The sequence below is a fragment of the Alosa sapidissima genome, chromosome 4, assembly GCF_018492685.1.
Source record: "Alosa sapidissima isolate fAloSap1 chromosome 4, fAloSap1.pri, whole genome shotgun sequence".
In the NCBI taxonomy this organism is placed as follows: Eukaryota; Metazoa; Chordata; class Actinopteri; order Clupeiformes; family Clupeidae; genus Alosa; species Alosa sapidissima.
Genome location: NC_055960.1, coordinates 27,752,565 through 27,765,818, shown reverse-complemented (window position 1 = coordinate 27,765,818; position 13,254 = coordinate 27,752,565). Strand labels below are relative to the sequence as shown.

Genomic DNA, 13,254 nt, shown 5'->3' with positions numbered 1-13,254 from the left:
TTGTTTAAACCATTCAAAAATGACCTAGAAATAGCTGCAGAATAAGAAACACCACTCTTGATCTAATGTCAACAACAACTTTGTTTTCTCCAGATAACCATTGAAGTTAGCATGAAAACCAGCTAGCGCTCTTTTGTAATGTCACTTGCACTACCTGTGGTGCTCTATTAAATACAATGCAAGTCCATGAAAGTGTCCAGTGTGGCTACATTCAAGACGACTCATACATAATTCCATATAGCTCTTTTAATAATACAATATATTTAGGAAATATTTAATTGGGCGAGGTAGACCCGGCAATTCATTTCTGTCCTCTGTAGTGGACATCTACTCTAGGCCTCTTCTAAACACAAAGTTCATTTCAGTCCTGATGCGCAGGGCACTCTGGGCTTATTATTGATATCACACAAAACAGAGAGTGACCAAAAGTAAAAATATTGACTGCAAAAATAAATATTTTATAAAAAGAGCTGTAACGTTGATTTGCAATGCATGTCTACTGGGTTCCCTTGCGACTATTGTATACTATAATAACACATAAAATTGGACAGTGATTTCTCACTGTGCTTCTGTGGAAGTAACAGAAGCAGAGTGAGATGAGAATAAAAACAAATAAAACACAGGGTAGCCCATTAAAAGCTGAGTAAGGGCTACTTTGAGCACAGGGTTAGATCATGACAACCTGACTCACACATCCAGGCACATGCCCAGACATGAACCCCCTCCTCCACAGTCAGTCACTGTGACAGCGTGACTACAGTTAAAACAGCTGATTCTGCTCCTCATCTGAGCCAGCCCTGGGCCACCTGCGGGCCGCATCGTCGGGTCCGGACTCTGTGCCCATGTGGGCCAGCACATTTCATAGAGGTGTAAATATTCCATGATTGCTGGTTCCTGGCAGAGGCTTGTGGGTATCTGCTGTGCCCCTGCGTGTATCTTACCTGATCACATGTCCCCTCATAAACAACTCCGACTACAGACAGTCTGAGCTCAAAATAACACCCCCAGATTAAGCACCGAGGGGGTAGGGATATGGGGGGGTACTGGGATGGTTACAAGTCACCTCCCCTCTCCAAGGATGCCATATCATCCCTCCAGAGGGGTCTCGGGTGTTTGAGTATAAGTGTGTGTTCCACTCGTCTGAGAACTCTACCATCTGGGGCTTGTCGACACACCCACACACACACATGCGCGGGTGGAGGGATTGGATTTTCCGACTCTTCCCCTCCGTGCCGCTCCAGAGCCTTCCCGCCTGGTTAGTGGCATTCCCGGCCTGCCAGGTGGATCAGGCAGCGCTCCCAGGCCTCCCAAGCCTCCCAGGAGTGAGGCCCATCCATCAGGCTCACTCCGGGGCAGGCATCCCAGGCCTGCGCGCCACGGGAGGCGGAATGCGTCTCTGGAGATCCAGACGGAGGTGCCCTGCCTGCCCGACCGTCCGACCGCCCCCAGCCACAAAGGGAAACGTGCGGCAGAGCTCCGCTGCCCGACGGCAAGAGTTTCGCACTCCGGAACGCGCAGGAATCCCTGGCCTCCGGAACACGGACAGAATGGGACGGGGGAATGTGTCGGCGGCAGACGCTGTGTTAGCGCTGGACACACCGGACTGTCCTCGGCACAAAAGAGCACGCCTTGGCTCAGTGACATGCTTCCACACACTCACACCCCGTGTCGAGGAGAGGGAATCCTAAACCTCTGGACCACGGGCAGCAAGGGGGAGGGGGGGGAGAGTGTGTATTCATGTGGCGAGGAGGAGTCTGCACTGTCCTGAGCACAATAGAGTGTGCCATTTCACAGTCAGATGCCACCACAGAGGTCTCCAACAGGGAGCTCTCCAGCTACCAGTAGCTCCCCACCTGTTTCTGAGTAGCTCTCCAAAATGTTCAAGGAAGATGTTCATAAATCTGATAACACAGTCACTTGGTGAAACTGTTAAAATTCCTATCAAATCAAATTCACAGTCTACAGAGAAGTTAAGAGAGTTGAAAGAAGCCTTAAAAGCCATACAAAGCTCAGTCAGCTGAGAGCTCAGCTGTGAATACGTAATACTACTAATACAAAACATGAGTAGCTCTCGGCCATGTTCATTTTGTCGGAGTAAAAAAAGTTGTAGACCCTTGCTCTAGGGATTATCTAGTATTATTCTGTCCTATATCTACAAAACTGCAAACATAAAATCTAGACCTGCAGTCATGCAATTGAATTTTTGTTACACAAAAACAAGTTAACGTTAAGGTTTTTCATAATGTGAATAAATATGTGAAAAGTGGTACACCATATGTTCCATGTAATGTAGAACATTGTAATGACCATATCTTAACTCATCATATCTTATCTCATCATATCTTAACTCATCATATCTTATCTCATCATATCTTATCTCATCATATCTTAACTCATCATATCTTATCTTCTCACCATATCTTAACTCATCATATCTTAACTCATCATATCTTATCTTCTCACCATATCTTAACTCATCATATCTTATCTCATCATATCTTAGCTCATCATATCTTAACTCATCATATCTTATCTCATCATATCTTAACTCATCATATCTTAACTCATCATATCTTATCTTAACTCATCATATCTTAACTCATCATATCTTATCTTAACTCATCATATCTTAACTCATCATATCTTAATTCATCATAACTTAACTCATCATATCTTATCTCATCATATCTTAACTCATCATATCTTATCTCATCATATCTTATAAATCAGTTGAACAGATTTCTGTAGTTTTAAGCTTCCAGACGGTTTACATGCACTCCTGGAGGCTTTGGGACTTCAGCCAATCATATCAGAGCATGGGAACGTGTCAGTTTGAGAAAATCAAGATGAAGACATGGCCTCTGGACCCCTCCAGTCGCCCAGCGCAGGGAGAAAAGGACAGCCAAGGACACACGCACAAGCCAGACACAAAAGACAACAGAAGAGTGGGCTTGTGGTGGAGGCCTCAGTCCACTAAACTTCAGAGTTCATGTGTGTACGTGTTGGAGTGTGTGTGTGTTTGTTCACACGTGTGTATGTGTCTGGTGTGTCAGACAGTGTGTGTGTATGTGTAGGCCTGTCACCATAACAAATTTTGCTGGACGATAAATTGTCTCAGAAATTATTGCGATAAGCGATAATATTGTCGTTCTGAGAATTTTCCTCGGGAAGAGGAAGACGGCCCACTTGTTGTGGTTTTTTCCCCCCAACTGGGAAAACTGCAGCGGATGATTGTGTTTTAGATGCATATGCATGTTTGTTGTGTTGCCGCTTTTAATTGCGACTGTTTTCCAACAAATGCGACACACCTACTCGCACACGTTCAGTGGTTCACCACGGGCATTCGGTTTAAATCCGAAATGCTCCCACACTGCAGCTGTCGCGTTTGGCTTAGAAACCAATTCCATCTTTTTTGTCTTTATTAGGCGTAGCCTAATCGAACTCGAAACTAGCTTTCTCTCTGCCTAGTGCCTACCGGTATACTTCTCACGCGGCCCTTTAGCTGCACTCTGTGGTAGGCTACGCCAGTAGTCCCGCCTCCCCACACACCATGCGACTGACAAGTGACTGACAGAGGGTTCACTCATCGTTACTCTAAGGACCCGAGAGAGGGAGAGAGAGACGAGGAAAACAAACAAGCATGCAAATGGCATTTATCGCGGCCAGAAGCTGATTAGAGCTAATTTTAATTATCATGCGATTAATTGATTTATTGAATATCGCGACAGGCCTATGTATGTGTGTGTGTGTGTGTGTGTGTGTGTGGGGGGGGTGTCAGAGAATCAAGACTGGCCACAGGCCCTTACAAATAGCAGCAGAGATTCTACAGAGAGAAACCTTGTGATTTTTTCTCTAGGGTCTTTTAAGGATTTCGCCCCATGTCACCGCCGAGGAGGTCTGGGACTGAGGCCTCATGAGAGACAGGAAGACGCCTCTCTATTGCCCCCCTCTCAGCACTCACAGGCATGATGGGCTTGATAAGGACGGAGGAATGAGCCAACAGGGCTTTCCTGTTCCCTCTCCTATCCGTCTAACCCATCTAACCCTGGCCCCTTCACCAGGGCTGAGCTGCACTACACGGAGGGAGCCTCTCTCCCAGGTCAGCGGTGTCCACACAGATCCCAACTTTAAAGAGAACTGGGCCTCATACGTCTGCTCCAGACCAGGGTCACATCTGGACCAAATCCATGACTGTCAAAAGATCATGGATGCCATGGTATCATGCACTTACACTATGATGAAATTAGTGGACATATAGACACCATTATACTGTGGACGTCATTGCTTTTTTACAGTCATTGGACCCAATCAGGACCCAATCAGAACCAGACCATGACCAGAAGAGAACCAGGGTACTGTGCATTCTGCAGTACACTGAAAGCATTATAGCTACCATAATATCAAACATATTAACCACGATTTACACATTCATTTAGCAAAATTTCTTCAGCTATCAGGGGCGGGCTATACATGAAAATGTATCTTTTCTCCATTCTTGTTTCTGATTAAAGCACAATTCTTAATTCTGATGTATTATCTTAAATAAAAAACGATGTTGTGTGTTTTACACACAGAGTGGCCAATACATGTAAAATGACTGTATTATAACTATTAAACTACTTCTTGTTTGGACAAAGTTGGCAGACCTGAGCGCTCAATTCTAAACCTAAAAAATCGTTTGGTCACACTCAGTGAATGTTCCACACAGCCCTCTAGTTGTCTGTTTTCTGTGGGCTCTCAAAACACGTCAGTGTTGGTCCACAGTCCTGCCTCTGTAAATGGTAAACAAACACGGCTTGGAACGAGCCAGGCACTATTTCAGGCAATCGAGCCACTACTGTGGGAGCACAGCTGTTGAGCTCAAATATCAACAACCTTTGGCCAGACTCACAGACTGAACCTTTAACGCTCACTACCCTTCTCCTCTGTCCTGCATTAGAGACAGGATCATCTCAACATGACCATCTAAACTCCTGCATTGAGGACTTGGGCATCTAGACTTTAACATGCTCTACTCTATACTGGACGCTAACTGCCCCTTTCCCCTACCTCCCTCCTCTCTCTCTCTCTCTCTCTCTGTGGCCTCACCTTTGAGGGTCATGCTGACGCAGGTGGAGCTCTTGGTGAGGCAGCGGGATGGGGGGGTCTCGGGGGGCACGGCCCCCATCACTCGTTTGCAGTGTCCTACGCTGTAGCTGAGGATGGAGTCCCCAGTCAGGCCCAGGCTGGAGCTGGGGTCCAACAGAGACAGGTACTCCTGCACAGGTCAGGGACAGAGATTAAAGATATTAGATATTAAATGGATCAATGCAATGACAGATGGTATGCATGCCTGATGACTGTTCATTATTTTTTATGCAATGACTGGGTATGTATGACTGAGTGTCTCTATGTATGCTGCTAATGATGTTATATGTTTCTACTTATTTTTTAGGTAACACTAGCACTTAAATTATTTATTATTTTTTACATTTATTTATTTATTTTTTTTTTTTTATATAGACTCTATGAATGATGCACTGACTGGAGAGCACTTTAAATTGTGTTGTAATAATAAATAAATTGACAATAAAGATCTATTCTATTCTATTTTATTCTGAGACAGAGAGACACGGAGAGCACAACAGGTCAGACAGAAGACCTCTACACCACATAATGTCTCTATACGCTCACACGCTGAGAATGGCTGTCTTATTGGACCGAATCAGCTGTTCTGAATAATAATGTAAAAGGCATCATCCTCTTCTCTATGCGGTGTCCTATCTAAACGGCCATTCAACAGAAAGAACTGAGTTGAGTTAGAACTGAGTTGATTCAGTCCAAAAAACACATTCTATATTGAGAAAACAAATGTTTATGCTCTGTCCTCAGATCAGTGAGAAATAGAGTGGGATACTGCTCACTAAGGTAAGCTCTGTCCTCAGATAACATGGAACCCTGGCAAGCTGACCAGAATTGGCCAAAGGGGCTTTTCATTAATCACAGCTTTTATATTTTAAAATCTAGCAACATGTGACATGGAGATGAAACCTTTAGATTGTTTGGCAGAGAACAAAAAAAGATTGTAGGTGGCTGATGGGAACAGATATGAGGAGGGGAAAGAGAGGTCACAGACAGAGAGAGAGAGAGAGAGAGAGAGAGAGAGGGGGAGAGAGAGAGGGGGGGTAGAGAGAGAGAGAGAGAGATAGGGGAGGCTGAGACACACCTTGAGGGCCTGGCCAACAGCCGTGTCCAGAGAGGTCCAGTCGGTATTTTGGGTGATCTGGACCGACCCAATGTAAAAGTTTTGCTGTTTCATCTCCTAAAGGCACACAGCAGAGACATGGCCCGGGTTAAGGCAACAGAACCAGAACCCAATGGGAGTGAAATAACAGAACATTAAAACAACTCATCATCACAGTAGAACAAACAATAGAACCTTAAAACAACCAGGCAGACATGACAGACATGGTTTGCACTACTAGAACCTCTTGAGTCATACTACCTCCAAACAAAACAGGGTTAAGAAAATAGCTGAGTGATTACAAAGGTTAAAACTCCCTTTTTCAACTTTGTGTGTAAAATTTAAATGTAAATTAAGTAGGCTCCGACAAAGACCGAGCAGACTAGAATAGTTTGGTTTGTTTCAAGAATAGTTTGATTCGGTGAGTGTCTTTTGTTTGCTGTTTGAAGATTTGTATAGAGTAACTGATTTCTGTTAGCCTGACGAGCCAGACCCACATTAAAATGTAGGGTCTGGGCACTCACTGTTCGCAGTGCTCAGTCCGAGGAGCGGGATAATCAGTTGTCTTTCAAATTCCCTCTGCACGCAATAGGACAGCGGCAGCTCTATGAGTCCCATGCGTTTCCCACCAGCAGAGCTAGTTGGTTAGTTTAAACGTTTGCCAACTTAATAAAAGCTTAACTCGTGTCACACTGTTCACCAGCAGCAACATCCATCTTATTTGTTTTCAAGTAGCAGTGAATTCAAGCCAAACCGTTGCAACTCTGCCATCAATCATTATGTTAAGCCCACCTAACGACTCTATACACGATTTCATTGGCCTGATTAAGTTTCGATTTCTGGAGCTCACAAGCCAACGGAGAGTTGCTAGACTAGCCCTAGCGGCAGCAAATGTAATTTGCTGCCGCTAGGGGCGCGTCTAGATTTCTAGGCTAGTTTTCTGGGCCACAAGTATGTAAAGACCAATCCTGGTTTGCCATAGTAGTCATGGTCATGGTAGATGAGGGCATTCCTTTAAGTGAGGAGAGGCCTGCTGGAGTTGCTGACCTCTTTGAAGACATGCTGGTCTGGGACACACACCACCAGCCGCACCTGACCCTCCTCCTTCTGAGTCAGGAGCCCCAACATGTTGGATGGCAGCACATCTGGGACAGAGAGAAGGAGGGAGAGAGAGACAGAGAGAGATAAAGCAAAGTATAGAGAAAGGGAGATATAGAGAGCGAGAGAGACAGAATGAGAGAAGGAGATAGAGGGGGAAGGACCAACACACAGACATATTTACTTTTGTGATTCATGGGCTTGCATTTCTCCACTACATGCATCGTGGCAGCAGTTTTGGCAGAGATGCATTGTGATTCCAGGCTAAACCGGTTTACAGGGAACATTAGTCTTCCCTCTCACATCGGTGCTGACGTGTGTGCAGCGTTATTGAGGAAGATCGGTCAGTAATGTTGGCAAATGAGGAACACGATGTTTCATTTGTCTTAATATCCCGTCATCTTCAACCCAGCCTCCCACAATGCCCCCAGCGAAAAGAATCCCATTTAATGCTGCAGGAGTCATAAGAAAGAAGTGGAGAAGAATTGTTTTTGCTACTTTTTAATATCATGACATAAAATAAAATATTGTGGGCCTGGCCAGATGTACTAACGTTTTTGTGCCCACTTCAAGCTTAACTTCAAGCAACATGCACGTAAAAACATGGCGAGGTATGTACAAACAGGCCGTACTGAGCAAAAAGCTTTAGTAAATTTCCATGCAATATGGCAAATTACAGCGTTCGCTCTCTGCGCATAGAAAAAACTCAATATGGGTGTGTAAATCTGTGCATATTGTTGCCAAAGCAGGAAATATTCAAAAAACTTTTGTGTGGCTATATTATCATGGCTCCATGTAATCATGTACTAATGCATTCAGAGGGACCTAAAGAGAGATGAGGAAAGGGGGTATGATGATGCTATTTGGGCAGCGATAGAAGGTGCCATGATGGTGCTATTTGGGCAGGAGAGCCAAAACTGACCTATGTAGTTAAAAAGTGTCATAGCTTAGTCTAGGCTGCAGTTGTTTTGGTTTCAATGTTGTTTACATAATCATTAAAGATCATGTATGACCTCCCCCATGACATAAGACAATAGTTAACAATATTTTGTAGTAAGTAGTAGTTAAGCACTACCCTAGTTCAGAGCAATTCCACACAAAACGGTCACGTCCATATAAGTGTTGGCGTTAAAAAGAGCACTGCTCAAATGCAACAGGGCGGAGAGACAAGGCAGTGCGTAATTTCTCAGAAATAATGACCAATCCGTACATCTGCTTTTTATCAATCGGTATTTCATATTTCATAGTTGGCATTCTACAACTTTCACATACAGTAAATAATGACTCAAGAGAGGATTATTGTGCAAGGCAAATCAGTGTTTCACATACAGTAAATAATGACTCAAGAGAGGATTATTGTGCAAGGCAAATCAGTGTTTCACATACAGTAAATAATGACTCAAGAGAGGATTATTGTGCAAGGCAAATCAGTGTTTCACATACAGTAAATAATGACTCAAGAGAGGATTATTGTGCAAGGCAAATCAGTGTTTCACATACAGTAAATAATGACTCAAGAGAGGATTATTGTGCAAGGCAAATCAGTGTTTCACATACAGTAAATAATGACTCAAGAGAGGATTATTGTGCAAGGCAAATCAGTGTTTTCCCGGCAATTCTCTGCAGTCAGGCTTCTTCACTTAACTGAGATCATTTCATCTCTGCACTCTCTTTTTCCGTCAGTTATTGAACCATTTAGCATACCATTGTCCAGTTTCTAACAAGTGATTATTTTGGATACTACTGTAGCATAACATTTTATGTCTTGGTATTGGGGAGTAGGGGAGAGGGACATTTTGAGCATTTTTTAATATTGTGTGTGGTGTGTGTGTGAAAGGGGGGGGGGGGGGGTGGTATATTATGATTAGAGCCTTGATGTGATTACTCATATTTCCAGCTGTATTTTTCAGGCCCCTCAGTTGTGATACTTTTCATGAACTGGCCCCCATTACAAACTAATCGAATAGCCCTGTAGTGTGTGTTTGTCTTTGCATGTCTATATGTGTGTGTGTGTGTGTGTGTGTGTGTGTGTGTGTGTGTGTGTGTGTGTGTGTGTGTGTGTGTGTGTGTGTGTGTGTGTGGTCAGCATTACCTGGTCCTCCACTCTCTCCCATACTCATGCCGAGTGTCTTAGGCAATGATGCAGCGATTGATTGCCGTGGTGACGAGGTGCCCAATGACATGAGCCCTGACGACTGGGAGGTGGAGCTGGAGGGTCTGGAGGAGGTGCCAGTCTTAAGCTGGTCATTCTCTGCCTTCAGGTTCTCCACCGTTGCCTGGGAGACAGGGGAGCGTGTCAGATGGGACATGTGACATATATCATGCTTTCACACACACACACAAACACACACACACACACACACACACACACACACACACACACACACACACACAAACACACACACACACGCACACACACACACCTGCATGTTGGTCATGGCCTCCCGCAGCTGTTCCAGCTGGTGGGCAGAGCTTAGCGCCTCCAGACGGATGTCTGTCAGCTTGCGCTCCTTTTCCCAGAGTTCAGAGCGCAGCTCCAACACCACTTTCTCCTCGCCATCATCACCCTCGCCAGCCTCCTCACCTTCACACACACTGCGGAGAGAGAGACAGAGACAGAGACACATAGATAGAGAGAGAGAGAGAGAGAGAGAGAGAGAGAGAGAGAGAGAGAGAGAGAGGAAGATGGCTAATTCAGAGACGTGTTTAGAGTCTTTTGCTGCACTGGGGTCTTTGACATACAGGTGTACAACAAAAACCAATTGCAGCTGAGCAACGACAAAGAGGCTTTGACCTTTGACCTCTATGTAAGCAAGCAGAGGAAGTACCTAAGCTATCTAAACTGATCTCTGAACCGTGTCTATGGCTGAGTTTGGTACAGGGGGCCTCTGCAGATGTGCAGTGCCGTGGCTGTCTGTGAGAAAATATCTGGCTCTCAGAGGAGCTGGATTTGGAAAAAGGAAAGAGAGAATCGTGTAACACTGTTTTTTTGTTCTTGTAACGCACCGATTTTATATTATATCTTTAAATATCTGCACCTGCTAAATAACCTGTGAAGGTGTGTAGATCCTGCTATTGACCGAAAATTGTTGTTGTTGTGTGTGTGCGCGTGTGTGTGTGTGTGTGTTCCTGTTTTTGAATTACAAATACAGTATTTCCTCTGGTACACAGAGACACGTCAGATCACAATACAACAAGCACAGAGAAATACACGATGCACACACTCCTAATTAGTAACACCATGTACACCTACTGCTGGTACAATAAAGGCTATCACTTAGTAGCATCCACCTACTACATTAGATTTTCCCTTTAATGTGGCCGAACTGGCCTCACAATAAACTAGACCCCCGACACACACACAGTGCACACAAAGCAATAATAGGCTACACCAAGGGAGACTGAACAGTGGTGTACATGGTGCCTTCAATTAAAACAGATATGAAAGACATTACCGACAGGAAGACTTCCCCCCGCACATCTTGCAGCCTTCACCGAATACAAAGACTTACTGTAGCAAATGAATAATTTCAAATGGACTAGTTGCATGAGGATCTCGGTGAGCTTGTTTATTTCCTGTGGAGCCAGGTGTGTTTGAACCTGCCGCTATTCTGAATGTAATTAGTTAGGTGTTGCACCTAGTGAATCAGCACGTTATGATAAAGAAGGACTAATTACATTCAGAATAGCGGCAGGTTCAAACACACCTGGCTCCACAGGAAACAAACAAGCTCACTGAGAGCATTTCATGCAACTATTCCATTGCTGCAAGGCCCATGTCAACTCACCCTGCTCCCCATGTTAGGTCGCCCGCATCGCTCCCTGGTAAACACCACAGCTCTCTGCACAGGCTACAAATCACACATTCCCAAAATCACCCAGTGCTCACTTGGAATAGTTTTAGATCACATACACAGATATACATGGTCCTGCCCTGGACCTAGGACACTTAAACTTTAATCCACAACATTCAGCGGGGCGAGGATGGCCAGGGACAACAGGTTGCTCTACCACCTGCTTACCTGACGGGTCTATATGCAGGTGCACCATATTCATGTCATACCCACCTATTAGTGCCACCTATGGGCTGAATCTGTGTTGATTCGGTTTAGCTGCTCAGTGGGGCTGTTCTCTTACCCTGAGGAGGAGGAGGCTGTTCTCTTACCCCTGAGGAGGAGGCTGTTCTCTTACCCTCCTCAGGGTGGGGGCATGGGGGATGGGGGTTGGGTGGGGGGGGGGGGGGGGGTTTCTCTTACCCTGAGGCGGCGGCTGACGTTGAGGGCATCAGCTGGGTGGAGGAGTTCTCCGGCTCGTGGTGCACTTTGGGCGAGGACGGGGCGGACGACTCTGGGGTGGCGATCTCCTCGATGTCGGCGTAGGAGGCGGACAGCTTGGAGCCCTTCTTGCTGAAGGCCTTGTTGAAGGAGCTCCTCAGCTGCGCACAGACACATGGGGGAGCTAAACAAGCCATGCGATAATAACCGCAGAGCATATCTGCTACATCAGGCGGGCCGGCGTTGTGTCTCCTTCAGAGGAGGAAATGAGAAGCGGCTCGGTGCGATTGTCATGGTGATTATGGAGATCAGGGCCACGGAAGGATGGGACGTCCAGCCTGAGGCTAATAGGGAGATTTTCACTGTGTCGAGTGGAGGGGCCAACTAGAGAGATGGACGCAACTAACCTGCCTGAAATCAAAGCTGTCTTTGTGAATTACTTCTGCACACACACACACACACACACACACACACACACACACACACACACACACACACACACACACACAAACACACACACACACACAGCTGTATGCAGTCAGATATCCCAGGCACTCTGTGTCTCACTGCAGTGTGTGAATGGTGTGTGTGGGCATGTATGTGTGTGTGTGTTAGTGCGCGTGCCTGTGATGGGCTCAGTCTCATGTGTGAATGGTGTGTGTGTGTTAGTGCGCGTGCCTGTGATGGGCTCAGTCTCATGTGTGAATGGTGTGTGTGTGTTAGTGCGCGTGCCTGTGATGGGCTCAGTCTCATGTGTGAATGGTGTGTGTGTGTTAGTGCGCGTGCCTGTGATGGGCTCAGTCTCATGTGTGAATGGTGTGTGTGTGTGTGCGCGTGCCTGTGATGGGCTCAGTCTCATGTGTGAATGGTGTGTGTGTGTTAGTGCGCGTGCCTGTGATGGGCTCAGTCTCATGTGTGAATGGTGTGTGTGTGTGTGTGTGCGCGTGCCTGTGATGGGCTCAGTCTCATGTGTGAATGGTGTGTGTGTGTGTTAGTGCGCGTGCCTGTGATGGGCTCAGTCTCATGTGTGAATGGTGTGTGTGTGTGTGTGCGCGTGCCTGTGATGGGCTCAGTCTCATGTGTGAATGGTGTGTGTGTGTTAGTGCGCGTGCCTGTGATGGGCTCAGTCTCATGTGTGAATGGTGTGTGTGTGTGTGTGCGCGTGCCTGTGATGGGCTCAGTCTCATGTGTGAATGGTGTGTGTGTGTTAGTGCGCGTGCCTGTGATGGGCTCAGTCTCATGTGTGAATGGTGTGTGTGTGTTAGTGCGCGTGCCTGTGATGGGCTCAGTCTCATGTGTGAATGGTGTGTGTGTGTTAGTGCGCGTGCCTGTGATGGGCTCAGTCTCATGTGTGAATGGTGTGTGTGTGTTAGTGCGCGTGCCTGTGATGGGCTCAGTCTCATGTGTGAATGGTGTGTGTGTTAGTGCGCGTGCAGGTGATGGGCTCAGTCTCATGTGTGAATGGTGTGTGTGTTAGTGCGCGTGCAGGTGATGGGCTCAGTCTCATGTGTGAATGGTGTGTGTGTTAGTGCGCGTGCAGGTGATGGGCTCAGTCTCATGTGGCTGTACTATTGCAGTGAAAGGAGTGCAAATGTTGACCTTGAGAATGACCTCTGCAGTATTCTCTGAGAAACTCTGAGCACCTCTCAGCACAGACAG

General features: G+C 46.1%; 1 protein-coding gene across 9 annotated transcripts in view; it reads right to left on the bottom strand.

Annotated features, from left to right (window-relative positions):
- The window catches only part of nav1b (neuron navigator 1b), a 119,489-nt gene that overhangs the window by 9,433 nt on the left and 96,802 nt on the right, over window positions 1-13,254 (bottom strand). For 5 of the 9 annotated variants that reach the window (XM_042089701.1, XM_042089702.1, XM_042089703.1 and 2 more), the window contains 7 exons: window positions 11,578-11,756; window positions 11,110-11,172; window positions 9,745-9,916; window positions 9,414-9,597; window positions 7,271-7,368; window positions 6,206-6,301; window positions 5,089-5,257 (listed from right to left, as the gene is read on the bottom strand). In XM_042089701.1, coding sequence (XP_041945635.1) covers window positions 5,089-5,257; window positions 6,206-6,301; window positions 7,271-7,368; window positions 9,414-9,597; window positions 9,745-9,916; window positions 11,110-11,172; window positions 11,578-11,756 — 961 coding nt within the window. The remainder of the gene's footprint in view (window positions 1-5,088; window positions 5,258-6,205; window positions 6,302-7,270; window positions 7,369-9,413; window positions 9,598-9,744; window positions 9,917-11,109; window positions 11,173-11,577; window positions 11,757-13,254) is intronic. The other 4 variants (XM_042089709.1, XM_042089704.1, XM_042089710.1 and 1 more) reach the window with 1 other exon arrangement.